The sequence below is a fragment of the Myotis nattereri genome (genome assembly GCF_964212035.1).
Source record: "Myotis nattereri genome assembly, chromosome: 18".
Taxonomy (NCBI): Eukaryota; Metazoa; Chordata; class Mammalia; order Chiroptera; family Vespertilionidae; genus Myotis; species Myotis nattereri.
In genome coordinates, this window is record NC_138093.1 from 27,962,345 (window position 1) to 27,977,675 (window position 15,331).

Here is a 15,331-nt window from a genome sequence, read left to right on the forward strand (position 1 = left end):
ATTAACAATGGTGACAAAAATAGTCCCTGACTTGATAAAGCAAATATCAACTGAGTCAAGGGACAAGCACTGCCCATAGCCAACCTTGGAATCTGATAACTTCTTCATTAGGCCAGGATTGCACCATCTTAAGTATTTCACCTCATGCTAACTCTGAAGTTAGACCTTATACCACTGCCCTTGAACTTAGTCAATATTTGCAAACTGGGAGGAAAAAAATAGAGAATACAGATCAGCAGGAGAGGTAATGTAAGATATTCTGGAATAAGTCTTTTGGTTTTTTGTAAGCTCATAATTCCCTATTTGTTGATCTTTCAAAATTGATTTTTGGAGAGTAGGTTACTCAGGCGGATGTTTATTGGATATTGTGTGCACTATACGGGGGGGGGGGGGGTAATTTTCATTGAATAAAACGTGGCTTTGTCTTGGTCTGGGCTCCATAACTTCCTCTCAAGGTAAAGATGAGCTCATTTGGACCTATCCATCTCTAGATCAGTAAACACTCTGCATGGGTCAAATTCCAGCCACAGACCCCGGGCACTTAGGGAGCCCATTGATTTTCCCTTTCCTGAGGCTTCGGGGTGAGAGGTCAGGGCAGGTGGGGGTGTGAGTGGCTTGCATTCCCTCTGCCTTCCAGCTCAGCCTCCATACACCCTCTGCCCACATCTCCAATTCCCAGAAGTGCGAGCATTCAATCTTACAAGCCCAGAACAGGTTTCAGCATCCTTGTTCACCAGAGCGTGCCTTGTTCCCGGCCCCCCTCTATTCCCCCATGTTGCCCTCTACCCAGACTTACAACGTAATTTTTGTGTCGTTACTTTCTTTTCTGATCACTCTTCTTAAACTTGGGTCTTCCTAAGTAAGTTATTTTTGCTCTTTCCCCCACTCCTTCCTTTCTTGTGGTAGGGACCTGCAAACCCATTATCACACTGACCCAAGCAAAACATAGCATGTGCCTTCTGTGTATTTGATGCCTCCCCCTTTCATCTATAACACACACCCGTACATACCACCTGGAGCGTGCTCCTTTTGAAGATGGGGTGTGTAACTCTCTTCTGTTTGTGTATCCTGCTCTCTTCCTCTACCAGCTGCTCAGCGAGGGTTGATTTGGGCTGTCCAATTGAGGAAAGGAGAGAGAAAGAAATAAGGCACCAGCGGTGGCATTCAGAATGTCAGTGCCCGCTTTGTGGGGGCCAACCATGTTCCCACTCCCCACGGATAACAATCGTTCTTCCTCCCTGACTCCCTCTCCCCCTGTCTTTCATTGAACACATTCTATACCAGGCATTCCACAAAGCACGTCTCATTACGTAGGACGAACTATGACTCAACAAGATGAAAACCCCAACAACCACGGTTGGGGCTTGGCCACAGGTCTGTCCTGCCGTGCCTCCTACCTTCTTCTCAATCCCGACCTCCCGGTGAGCTGGGCACTGCAGACAGCCCACCCGAGAGCACAAACAAGCCTGGAGCATCGATCCAGGTCAGGACCTCGTTTCCTCTCTGCTGCTGAAGGTCACACTCTCCCTCTGTACATTTTTCTCTTAATATGTGTCTGTCTCTTACAAACAAGAGTTGTGTTCCCTGGCTGCAAAAAGTCTAAACACTTCAGAAACATATAAAGTAAATGTAAAAATGACCCCCCTTCTCTGCTTATTTCCACTCCTCAAAAGTAATGTTTACTATGGTGGTGTGTGTTCTCCAAATTCTCTCTCTCTGTGTGTGTGTGTGTGTGTGTGCTTTTTAATATTTTTTTTTATAGGAAAGACTGTTTTTAGTTTCAAAAGTTAAGTGCCAAAGAAATCAAGGCATAAAGCCCGATCCACAACAAAGAACAGAGAGAGAGGTAACAGGTGAGGAGCCAGCCTTGCTCATCCTCACTGGCTGGCAGTATTCTTGGACTAGGGGACAAATGGCTAAGAGAGGAGAGACTTAATCAGACCCTGTCTCTACAAAGGGACCTGCTCCTTATGTCCTGGGCTGAGTCTGGGATTTGGGTAGAGGTGACAGAACAGTGACGTATGTTCTGGGTCTAGATCAGGGGTGGGCAAACTTTTTGACTCGAGGGCCACAATGGGTTCTTAAACTGGACCGGAGGACCGGAACAAAAGCATGGATGGAATGTTTGTGTTAACTAATATAAATTCAAAGTAAACATCATTACATAAAAGGGTACGGTCTTTTTTTTCAATAGTTTTATTCATTTCAAACGGGCCGGATCTGGCCCGCGGGCCATAGTTTGCCCATGGCTGGTCTAGAAGAAGGAATTTGTACCTATGTTCCTCCTGGCACCTAGAACATCGTAGGAATGCAGGAACGCCTTGGGCCCACAGGCTGTCGCTGCAGAAGGGCACAGATCTTATGAGCGCCAGGAACAGAGGGCCTCCGACTCTGAGTGGCTTGAGAAAAGAGTCAAACATTCATGGGCCCAGACCATGAATTATAATGGGAAAGAAACTGAGCCAGTGATGACCTGAGAATGCCTCAGTGGAAAGTGGTGTGAACCCCAGAAACCCAAGGCAGTAATGGCTATATTAGTAAACAAAGCATGGCGCCCCGATGACAACTTAGAACCAGATGGCTCAGGACTCCTGCTCCAGGACCAGAGGGGAAAGCATTGTTACGGATGAGCCAGGGCCCAGGAGCCTCCCCGCAAACACCCAGGCACCTAGATGCCACCATAAGGAAAGGAGCAGAAAGGGATGGATGCTGGTCTGAAAGTGACTGAATTATTTTCTACCATCAGACAAAGAAGGAACTTGAAGTAGAGATTAAATTGAGTTGTAGGGAGGGAAGAATCACATGTTTTAACCTAAGCAAATAGGTGTCTTTGTGATTCTGTCTGCTTATAAGTGCAAATATTTCTAAAAGGTTGACTGCTAGATGTGGTCTGGTAGGGCAAATGCATGCACATTTAAAATTAAATCTTTATTGTTGAAACTATTACATATGTCCCCATTCCATCCCCCCGCCCCACCCCCGTTGACCCCTTCTAGCCTGCTCCTGTCCCCTGCCCCAGGCCTTCACCATCCTATTGCCTGTGTTCATGGGTTATGCATATATGCATTCAAGTTCTTTGGTTCTTCCCACCCACTCACCCACCCACTACCGCCTTCCCTCTGAGATTCCACAGTCTGTTCCATGCTTCTTGCATGCATGTTTTTAAACATTATGGATATTGGCAAGTTTCTTTTCAATGTCCTGTGGCTCATAATTAAATTCTCATAAGCTTCACCAAATTGCATGGGATTAGTGCTGCTCAAGTCAACACTTCTTTAGAGCCTGATACCTTATCCTGTCTTCTTAGGATATAAACAAATAGGTTTTTTATGTTAAGTTAGTAGTCCAGAAAATGAAATTTTCATGATTCCTTTCATATAGAATAAAAAGCCTATTTTTAATTTGCATTCCTTTTCTGGATTTCTTTTCTTTTTTTAAAAAATTACTGAGGGAAATCTTTAAGCCCTACTACAAGAATCTGGCTTTTTCAAAGACTCCGAGTTCCAAAAAGATGTATTAACGTGAGATCTGGCCTTTGAATTAGGCAACCTGGCAAACTAAAATGGCTGAAAGAGCAAAGGCTGCTTGGCTCCCGCGAAAGAAGGAATTAGGAGGCAGTAGCACAGAGTGGTTGAGTTAGCTGACAGTCCCAGTGAGAATATTTGCTTCCATTTTCATTAGGAGGCCGAAAACACAAATCAGCATATCAAGAAAATTGTTCCTGTTTTTTACCCAGAAGTCTAGATCTTCCTTTATCCTAGTGTTACAAGTTAATGAACCCTGCTTGCTGGTAGGATAGTATTTTCTTAACTCTACCGATGAACTGGATTTGCTTATATTTTTACTTAGGATTTTTGCATTGAATTAATAAATGTGGGCATCATAAAACAAGTTGAGTAATTTTATATAAATATGAACATTTATACAAAATAATATGATGTGTATCTACTATGACCTATTTTTTAATATTGGGTAGCACTCACCCATAAAACTATAAAGGCCAGGTGCCTTTGGGGAAGGAGAAGAGTTTTTTAAATTTATCTTGTGTTTTGTTTGGACAATGTTTTTAATATTTCCTATGGCCTTGGTTACTTAATTGTTTTTACTTTTAAAAAATTTTTGTTACCTTTTTTTTTTTGGCTTAGAAATGCACCCATTTTGCTGAGATTTCTCACATACCTAACTATAGTGTTCCTTTTACAAATTCGTGGCTATCAAATGAAGATAAGATGCAAATAATACTCAACTGGTAATATGTAACTTTTCATGAGTTTTAATAGAGTGCAGATACCTACACTCAGATGCCCAAACCACATTTGGGTGCATAATCTATCCTCCTCTGTGTCAGACTTCAAGACTTTCTTGCTCAACCCTACGTCAGTTGCTGAGCTGTGAACGGGAATTTAGGGAACACATGTCTCTGGTTACCAAAGATTTTCCAGTTGCAAATAATTGGAAATAAAACCATTGACTTTGGAATTATTTCCCAACAGGTCAAGGGTAACAACAATGACAAGAAATCCATAGCTCCCATTTCCATGGCCCAGAGCTACTCACACCAAGGAATTTCCAATACCAGCAAAGCACAGAGCACTATTTGCACAAGCACTGGGGAAAACCCGGTGCTTTATCCACCAGCAGATTTATTTGCAGAGACACAGGCATTTTTTCCAGGGTGGCTGCCAAACCATCTCCTGAGCTTGTCTAGCTAGCACCTGGGCCACTCAGCAGGGGGCTTTGCAAATAATACCCTCCCCTTTGCCAGGGTAGAGGCAGCCCTAGTGATTCTGTTTCAGTCTGTCATGGCACCTTAATCTTTCTAAGCTGCTCCACTCCTACTCTGGGGCCTGCCCAAGCGCGGCTGGCTGGAGGTGTGGCCACAGCAGCTATATGTCTGGGGCTAAGGGCTAGTGCCTGTGGGACAGAAGCTTTCATTGCCTGGAGCATTTCTGTGTTCTTCACATTTGACTGTCCTGAGAAGCTGTGATGGGGTCTGGGTGTAATTCTTACATCACAAAGTAAAAAAGCATGGCAAGATGGCAAAAACCATCAACTGAAGGGGAAGAAAAGGAACAAATAGTGATTCACCCCAAACCCATATGCCAGACTCTGTGCTGTTTCTAGGGTATAAAAATAATCTCTTTTGTTGAAGGTTTGATAGGACTCACATAAGCTATTTCTTATTTTAATTTTTACATTCATCCTTGAAGATCTCTTCCTCTACCCTATGAGTATTGTTTTGTTTAACAAAGAACTCCTTTCTTTAAATCAGCAGTTCTCAACCTGTGGGCCGCGACCCTTTGGGGGTTTAACGACCCTTTCACAGGGGTCGCCTAAGACCATCGGAAAACATATATAATTACATATTGTTTTTGTGATTAATCACTATGCTTTAATTATGTTCAATTTGTAACAATGAAAATACATCCTGCATATCAGATATTTACATTACGATCCATAACAGTAGCAAAATTAGTTATGAAGTAGCAACGAAAATAATTTTATGGTTGGGGGTCACCACAACATGAGGAACTGTATTAAAGGGTGGCGGCATTAGGAAGGTTGAGAACCACTGCTTTAAATGAAGGTTTGATGAAACTTACCCACATTCGTACTTAGAGATCTGTTCTATCATACTCGATGAGGTCTTTGTTGTTTAAGCAGAGAACTGCTCTTTGTAAATGAACACTTTATTTCATACCAATCTAAAGATGAAGCTCCTTTGGTTAAAGAGGTCCCAGTCTGGTGGCCCCTGAGATGACACTGCATTACCCTAGAGATCTAAGAAATAAAAACCACTAAGTTATATTATCGGTAAAAGTTCTTCATTCTATGTCATTTTCCTCTGCAACCAGGAAAATAAACCAGTTTCCAATGGAGAAGAGTCCTCCTTCTGTGAGTGCCTATGAGAGATTTGGGGGACATTTGGGAGGACTCTGTGACCAGGGACAGGAAACAAGTCCTAGAGAGGGAGAGGAAGAAAGTCTGGGAGACAGAAACAAGGTGCAGCCATGAGAGGTACCACTCCAAAGACCTGGCCTTGCGTTAGGCCGGAGGCCTCCAGCCCCTCATCACTCACAGTCGGTGTCTTTGGACCCAATGTGAACACGTAGACCATATTCCTGGGCACCAGGTATCTGTTGATGTATATACCACTGGAAGAGAAACACCCCAGGACAGTGATGTCTTACTGTTGTCCTTACCTGACGGCTCGTCCCTGTGAACAGAGGGTGGGCTGGGCTTCCTGGGAGCACTAAGTGCTTGTCAAGGGGCAGAGATGCTTCCTGAAGGGAGATGGACACCAGAGAGATGAGAATCCTACCAAGTCAACATGGGTATCAAAGAAATACTGCCTCTGATCAATCTATTCCTAAGATCTTTATGGGCTCACCCAGGGAAACCAAGCTAAGTCACTTGACCCTTGAGCATCAGGGGAATGGAAAGAATTATAAAAAGCTAAAGGACTCTTAGAATTATTGCAGCCGCCATGTTGACTTGGTAGGATTCTCATGTGAAAAAACAAAACAAAACAAAAACAAGTTTATTAAAAAGTTTGTGTTTCTCATAAGAAAGGCAAGAAGTTGCAGGAACAGGGTGAGGAGAAAACTCTGAGGTTGACCACGTGTGACGTTGGGTCCTTATCTCTCTTGATTCTTTTTAATTTCGTTTAAAAAGTTAGCCTTCTGCCGAAACCGGTTTGGCTCAGTGGATAGAGCGTCGGCCTGCGGACTGAGGGGTCCCGGGTTCGATTCCGGTCAAGGGCATGTACCTGGGTTGCGGGCACATCCTCAGTAGGAGATGTGCAGGAGGCAGCTGATCGATGTTTCTCTCTCATCGATGTTTCTAACTCTCTCTCTCTCCCTTCCTCTCTGTAAAAAATCAATAAAATATATTTAAAAAAATAAAAATAAAAAGTTAGCCTTCTGATTTTTACCCGTGTCTCAAATCTCCATGCAGAGAGTTACGTTGTTGGTGAAGGCGGTGGAGCACCATTTCTTGCTTCAATAATTTTTCATAATTTTGCTTAGGCATCCTATCGACTACTTTCCAAAATTTCTAAAATCAGCTGTTTTCTTTTACATATGCTTCCCTTGTAGTTTATGCCCCTCAAAACATAGGAGAGTTCACACATCCCAAAACCTGGTGATAACATGCAAATATTTGATGTTTTCATTTGATATTTATTCAGGGGCCTCTATCCATCACCTCAGTAAGTTAATTTTGAAAATGCAGTAATTTTCAATTGTCTTTAAGAAAAACTTGTAAATCATTTATGATGAAAAGTGAAGAGAAGAGTGAATAAAAGCGGCCCTTTCTTTACTATTGGCTTGTGAAGCTTACACTTTCAAGGATATCACATACCTGGCGGACAGGTGTGGGGAAAGGTGTGTGGCCAGGGTTTCAGGTCAGTGTTGAGAATGGTGCCCACGTTATTTTAGACCCGGGCCGTCAGATAATTTAGTCAATTATGTGAAGCTACATTTTTAATAAACCTCCTAAACAGGAAACCTGCTGTAACATCTTAGTGATTTAGTCACTACCTGGATGACCCAATCTGTTTTAGAGCAGATCAGTATTAACTAAGTACAGAAGATGGCGTCTCCCTTTCAAGAGCAGGTGTATGTGTGTGTGTGTGTGGTGGGGGGGGACGGGGGGAGGGTAGAGGGAGATTCCTTTTTTCCTCCAATCAGGGAATAAACATGTTGGCATAGAAGGGACATAGGCATGCTCTTCTGAATAATTTACTTAGGAAGACTGGAATTTAAATTTGTGCCATTGATAGAAAAAGAGCTGAAAGTGGAAAAATACTGTTACAACTTAATAGTTTTGATAATGCATTGATTCTAAGCATCCTCGTGTATAACAGGGTCAAATGTAAAGTTTTCATCATGTAGGTGAAAGCAAAAGAAGAAATCTGAAAGATTGAGACCTAGTCTACAAAACTATGATAGACAGAAAGGGAGGTGCAGCTGTGAACAGTGTAGTAACAGTCAATCTAAGGCGCAGTGATTTCTGCTAATTCTTCACGTTTCCCATTTGCTGTGATTTTAAACCACAGCAAAAGAGATAAAGACTTTTTTTTAAATCCTCCCCTGAGAATATGTGTATTTTTTTCAACTGATTTTTAGAGAGAGAGAAAGAGAGAAGAGAGAGAAACATCAGTGTGAGGGAGAAACATTGATAGGTGGCCTCCTGAGTGCTCCCGAATGGGGATCGAACTCACAGCGAATGCAAGTGCCGGATGATGCTTCAGCCAACTGAGCCACCTCGCCAGGGCAATAAAGGAAATTTTAAAAAAGCCATACAACTGATGTTCATGGTTTAAATCATGCTGCCAATTGTGTCCAAAGGAACACTTTAGAAAGGCTTTGATGTTTCACATTAGTACTTAGTTCTGAGTTCAGCCAGAGTAGAAACAAGCTCTCACTCCCCATATTTCAAGTAACGTATTTGCCATCTTGTGACTTTTAAGAACATCTTTCCTTATCCTTCGAACCATTAGACATTAGCAATTGAACTGATTTTAGCTCACATTGTTTGGAGCCAAAGCTGTTGCTGTTTTTAAATTTTGAGGGACAGTTAAGTCTGTGAGAAGAGGTCTCAGAGACACATGTAGCCAGTTGCTACAAGGGTACAGGAAAGGTCATTCCTAGGAGCTGCGAGCATGATGTTAGGCTTGTGTAATGAAGAACTGCAATGAAAGGGAATGTCCACAATAGATCTTACAGTCACAGCTAGCCTCTTGTCCTACAATTCGACACAGGTCCAAAAAGTAAAATCACATGTTTTAACAAAATCAGACGGCACTGAGCTTGCAATGTATATTTTATTTTGCACAAGCTTGCATATATACTGCACATACATTCAGTTTAAGAGAAGATGGAAGGCACACAAGGCAATTGGACTACTGTATCCTTTAAGTGGTACAAAGAAAAGGTAAAAGTTTGGAGAGTATACAAAAGCTTAAAACACACAAAGTAAAACCCCCCTCCCCCCAACAACTGTTTATCTCCTGTTTTAAAATTTAGTAGCTGCCAAACTAAATTTTTTTTTTTACTTTTACTTTAAAATCAATTGTCTACTGCACCTTTTTATTTTCTTTTTAATATGGACAGGGAGTCTCATTTTTTTAAAATCATATCAATATTACAGTACATCCTTGGTAATACAAAAAATTGTACACCTTCATCAAATAAATTAGGATAAATTAAACCAATAAATTATGCAAAGTCTTCAGAACAATAGACAACAACAAAAATCCACAATTGAAATGGCCTCTAGCTAAAAAAAAAAATAATTGACTTTATCAATTCAGTTATTGTACTATATTCAAATCAAAGGATCTTTATTACAAAAAAAAAGAGCTTAATAATGCTATTTACAACATATTGCTAAATAATATAAAGGCAGTGTTTTGTCACGGTTTATACTATATACATATGAGAAATGGCTGGGACAGTTTCGGGAAAGCCACAACCTTTGATTCTTCCAGGTAGTGCTGAGACCAACCCCAAACACATTTGTTTCTCTAATTCTCATTTTGAAGTGGTAATATACAATTTTAAAATAATTCCCCCCCCCCTCGCCCCGATGTGGAGGATCACAATATTTTAAAAATACAGAATGGATACCTTTTCACAAAAGAAGGCCAGCCTGTTTCCCTTTTCTGCTCATGTTTGTGCATTTGGGGGAGGGTGTCAGATTTGCAAGAGGGCTCAGCAGAAAAGACTCGAAGCCCAAATGCTTCCAGATTCTGTTATATTCTGAGAAGGATCATTATAAGAAGATGCAAAGGTTGAATACCAGTTTTGATCCCAGCTCTGACGATGAGCATTTCAGCTTTCGTTTCAGGGATGGTTTACAACCAACAGGTCTACAGAAAACAAAGCCGCCATTTCCTTCAACATAACATTTAAGTGCAATACAGTAACCGCTTACTCCCATCAACCAGTTACATTCTCTTAAGGGGAGCTTTTGGAAAACAGTGCTTCTTGTAATTTGCAAACACAGAGTTTGTACCAGGAGGGAAACCTTGTACTATTCACACCAATGAATATTCTACAATATACATGGCAAAGGATTTGCTCTGTCCTCACATGTACACTGTTTCTTTCAGGGGAGTCTATAAACCGCTTTTTCTTTGATGAATTTGATAGTTCCTGGGGGTCATTTTCTTTTTCAAGCCCCCAAATGTTCAGCTTTATGACTTCATATTAGACTGCATGTGTGTATGTGTGTGTGTGTGTAGGGGGAGGGGTTACTTACTATATGTCTTCATGTACATAGAAAATAAATTTCATAAATTTACAGAAATGGCATCACCCTTGCCCTTGACATCTGATGAAAGAGACTGTTATCTTTTAAAAGCACAGAGCAGGATTTTCAAGAATGCTTTCAACTGTCTATACAGTCGCTGTAGTGTTCGTAATAAATTCAACAGATGTTGTGAGAATGTAGTTATTTATTAAAATCTCATGTCTTACGTAACAACAGCCATGAGGTTAAGTATTTACATTGCTTTATAAAAGTTCCCCTCTTGAGTGTTTTTGTTTTGCTTATTTTTTGTTTTGTTTTTAAAATTCTGAAAAATGATAGTCACCCACATCCCAAGCACAGCAACAGAGATTCTCAAACATAAAACACTTTAATTAAATAATACTCGGAGGCGCAAAGCAAACTTCAGGAAAATGTGGGTGAGCGTTTCCTTAAATAATTACTACATTCTACCAGCTTCCACATTGCTTTACCACTTAATGAGAAACATCCTCATCAAACAGCCGGAGATACAGTAAGAATTAAATGTTTCGTTGATGCAAATAGAACGTTCTTTTCACAAACATAACAAATGTCTAAAATAGGTCCTTAAATCTAGATAGGAAAAGGTAAGCTTTCCACTTCACACGCACTATATATATGTATATTTTACATGTGTGTATATGTGTGCATGTATGTGTTCTTATGTTCACACATCTGCACACACATATATAGCACATGGTATGAAATATTGCTTCTATACTACTTTTCATTAGGCTAAGAAAACACAAGATTTGCACCACAGTTACAAAAAATTGGCTTCTACAAGAATTTTCAAAACTCGAATGCTGCTCAAACAATTGAGGAAAAAATAATTTGCGGTATCAAACTGTTCTAAAAATTCTCTTCTTCAAAAACGTATTCTCCCGCTTTATTTTAAAAAGACACAAAATATGCATAGCTATCAACGTTATGTCAAACAGCCAGAAAAAAAAAATCTAGTGTTTATTGCAGCTGTAGTAATTGGAAATAAAAGAAGATGAAATCGAAAGCCACGGAAGGCACAAGAACAATTGTACTTGTGGGGAAAAACTGGTATTTTGAAGGATTTTTAAAAATCCCCCCGCTGGTGCATTTTAGGTCTAGGCACAGACTGTAACCTCAAGTGTAAATGCAAAAATAATTTAGCAGAAAACAAGTGCTAGTGTGGTATTTCAACATGGACTTTAGACTTTTGTTTCCTATGCAAACTGTCCCTCATCCTTCGCCCTCCCACCATAGAAAGTTAACTTTCTCCCTAGTAACCAATTTTCACTTATTGAGAGTTGAGCTAGAGTTGAAAGATAGTGGTTTGAAAAATCAAAACTATTAAATCGGAGTTTTGACAGACAGGTTTTTGCCATTTTTCCAATGCACTTGGAGGCACAAGATTCTATGGTTGTAAAAGGGGGAAAATCACCTAAAAGCGTAGTGATCCAATTCTATTTTCAAAACAATGAAGTGAGTTTATCCTCATGCTGCAGTTTCTACTCCGAAATAATTTCTCTGCCTCAGCGAACACTGAGAGGATATCGTTGATAAGCGCACTGACATTTGGTTGTGAACATAACACTTTTGCTTAATTTGGCTATTTAAATTAGAGAGGCAGGAGAGGCTACTACTAAAAACCCAGCTCTGGAATCAATACTGAACTGGCCCCAACTCCAGAAGATCCTAGCAATCTGACCACATAGGTGAATATCCTAGGGTTTTGCCTTTTACCTTGCAAATGGCAATGACTTATTGATATGAATTCCATGGAACAGCCAAGACCCAGTGGTATCTGACCTGAACAGTGCAAGTCACACTCTTTCACACGAAATGAGGCAAAAGAGCGTGACCGAGGGTTGACAGTGCTTCCCTACTTTGTGCTGATTGGATTTGTTGTTGTTGTTGGTTTTTGGTTTGCACTTTATTCCAAGGTAATGATTACCTGAACATAGTCTTTTTCTCCTCCAGAGCAAGCTGGGACAAGAACACATGGGAACCGATGGCTCTGTGTGCCTTGTGGAGGGGAGAGCGAGCTGGGTAGTGTGCTTAGCTGTGGGTGGTGCTGCAGCCCATGTCACTTCATGCTGTCCACCCGGTGAGAGTGGCTTAGTCCCCTCAGTGGTGCAGGCCATCACAGGACTGGGCTGTTTAATTTAAAGTCAGCCGGTTTTAAGGCTCTGTGCTGACAGTAACTGCCTTCATACATTCCTATCCATCAGCAGAATTTATAAACGACGCTAAATTACAGCGTTTGGGTCAGCTAGTTAGTCACGTGAGTCAACCTGCATTCTCCAAAGCAAAATGTATTTTTATTAAAATGGAGGATAAATTGGTATTTATGTTCCATATGATCTAAATATCAGGCTTGTTACTGTGTCATTTTTGGAGGTGTGTATCAAATGACTTAAGGGGAGGGAAGGTTCTGAAAACAGAACAAAACAAAACGAAAAACCAACTACTGAATGAACAAGGAATTCTTACTGCATCTGCACACAAAACCCATCCAACAAAACACGTGTGAATGCCACACAAATTCTTAAGAGCAAGTATGGGACATTGCACGCCTTTGAAAAACTGAAAAAAGGAGAAAAAGGAAAAAAAAAAAAAGAACCATTGAAGAAAGCATAAAATAGCAGCCAGCTTTCTTATGTGTGCTGAAATTGTGTCTTTTGGGTCAACCCCCAAACTTTGCTATGCTACCCACTCTTCTCACATTTTGGTCAATATTAGCTTCTTAATTAGAAAAGACTTTATCCATTGCTCTGAAATGCTATACCTAAAATGAAGACACACTTAATTACACTGTCACCACTGTGCCTATCCATCAGGGTAGTGTGGAATTGTACATGAAAACGGATAATTCTCATCTGGGCTCCTCTCAGGAGGTGAAGAGCAACTCATCTAACGGCTGTCAACAAACTTCTCGTGTAGGCAGAAATTTTATGGTCACATTGGGACGTCCTTTATTCCTTACTATAGAAAACTATTCAGAAAATAGTATTTTGGGGGGGATGGGGGAGTGTTAAATATTATACAGAGATAATCATTCTCTTAAGCATATGAACAAAGTTGAGCAAAGAATACGTGTGAAACATGTGCCTTTTAATATCTGAAGCAAGATAAATAGAAAATGATAAGTTCTAGGGCTTTTTCTCTATGAAGAAGGATACTCACTATGAAGAAGAACCTATGGTAAAATTTAGAGAGGACCGTGGGTGAATTTCCAGTCTCATCTTAAAAGATTCAGTTTGGTGCAAAGCTGTCCTGTCTCCTTAAGAAATGGAAGAAATGGGTACTAGTTTGGGGTGTTTGCCATGTCTCTTAGGAAAGACTTGAGTCTTTTCTAAGTTTGGCCTTTTTGCAATACTTTTGAGAAGTCAGCTGCTCATCTCTCATTGGCTTTTTTTAAAAAAAAACAAAACACAAAACATGTCATCAGAAGCTACTGAGTTCAAACCAAACAATAGATTGAAGTTCACGCAGTGGTTTCATTGAGTTTTCTGACCTTCTTAGCAGAAAAAACTAGAGACACACACTGGAGCATTGCTGTGTCATGAGTTTCCCTCCACCAACCGCCATTCGCAATACAGCATCAGCCAAGCAGAAGCACCGCGCACCAGTGCCCTTCCATGTTCATGTAGACTTTACACGTGTCAACACTCCTCTTTTCCCTGAAAATGAACCCTATTTTAAGTCTCCCAATGTTAAGGGCCTTGGGCAAAAGTAAACGGAAGGCAGAAGGAAAAGAGCCATCCCCTTGCAAGTGGAAAACTAAAGAAAATGAGAGGAAGATGATGAGGAGGAATTACCAGCTGATTTCATAACCTATCCATGCCTCCCAGACACATACATATGAAATCAAAACCTAGACACTTACAACTTGGACATCCAAAGGGGACTGCTACTATTCATACATTCGGAAAGAGTTGTTGAAATTTCTACTCATGAAGCAGCTCTTGTAGGCAGTTCGGGGATTTGAAAATCTCAGGGACTTCGCTGTCCAGCTTGCAGATGACCTTGTATATGGCCTTCTTCCAGGAAGGATCAACATCTTTGCCTGCAATAATGGCATTGAAAAACTCCCGTAATGTGATCTGCGCAACTTCCAGGAATCTCTCTGGAACCTGCTGATACAAGGAGACAATGGTGTTAATAAAGTTTTCAGTTTCAAGTCTCCAGTTCTTCAAAGGAAACGGAGCTAAGTTCTTTCTTTCAGAAGGGGGCTTACATGGCACCTGCATTTTCTAAAAATGGCCGGCCTCTCTTCTCTTATGCAAAGGCGTTATATATAGAAGCATTGTAATGGGGGTGGGGGAGGGGGTGGGGAGGGTGACAGCTTTGTAGAGGTTTAGGAAGAGACTTGTGCCAAGGATGCATGCCGACCTGTTGAAAAGCTAGGATTCCATTGCGAATGTTAGGGCAGGACAAGGGGACACGCGGTTGGAATTCCTCACTTCATTAAGTAGGTGTGTTCCAGAAGCAAGTCTCCGACCCATCTGTCAGAATGTGAATCGGGTTTCCTTTTGATTTCCGTTATGAAAACAAGATATGTTCTCATATGTAGAATAATAAATAATTGGCCTTTGATAGGAAATGAACCCAAGCCCTAGCCGGTTTGACTCAGTGGATAGAGCATCAGCCTGAAGACTAAAGGGTCCCAGGTTCAATTCCGGCCAAGGGCACATGCCTGGGTTATGGGCTTGATCCCCAGTGGGGGACATGCAGGAGGCAGCCGATCAATGATTCTCTCTCATCATTGATGTTTCTCTCTCTCTCTCTCCCTCCCCTTCCTCTCTGAAATCAATATATATATATATATTTATATTCTCCAAGAAAACCAAAATCTCTGTGTCAGAGGATTGGCTCAAATGCTAAATTGTCTATTAAAATGCTAACTTGTACTATCAAGTAATATACATACAAAAAGGAGTAAGATGATAACATTAACACTGAGTCCCAAAATATAAAGTTTGTAATGAATCTAAAAATTACACATCAGAAAATACTTTACTTTGAGATTAGAATTGCTCCATAAGAGACTAGTTTA

The 15,331-nt window shown here is 40.9% G+C and overlaps 1 protein-coding gene across 1 annotated transcript in view; it reads right to left on the reverse strand.

The window, feature by feature from the left end:
* Nucleotides 1–14,222: 14,222 nt before the first annotated feature.
* PROX1 (prospero homeobox 1) overlaps nt 14,223–15,331 on the reverse strand; it is a gene marked incomplete at its 3' end in the record, with an annotated part of 39,867 nt that continues 38,758 nt past the window's right edge. The window contains exon 4 of the mRNA XM_081111899.1: nt 14,223–14,408. Coding sequence (XP_080968025.1) covers nt 14,223–14,408 — 186 coding nt within the window. The remainder of the gene's footprint in view (nt 14,409–15,331) is intronic.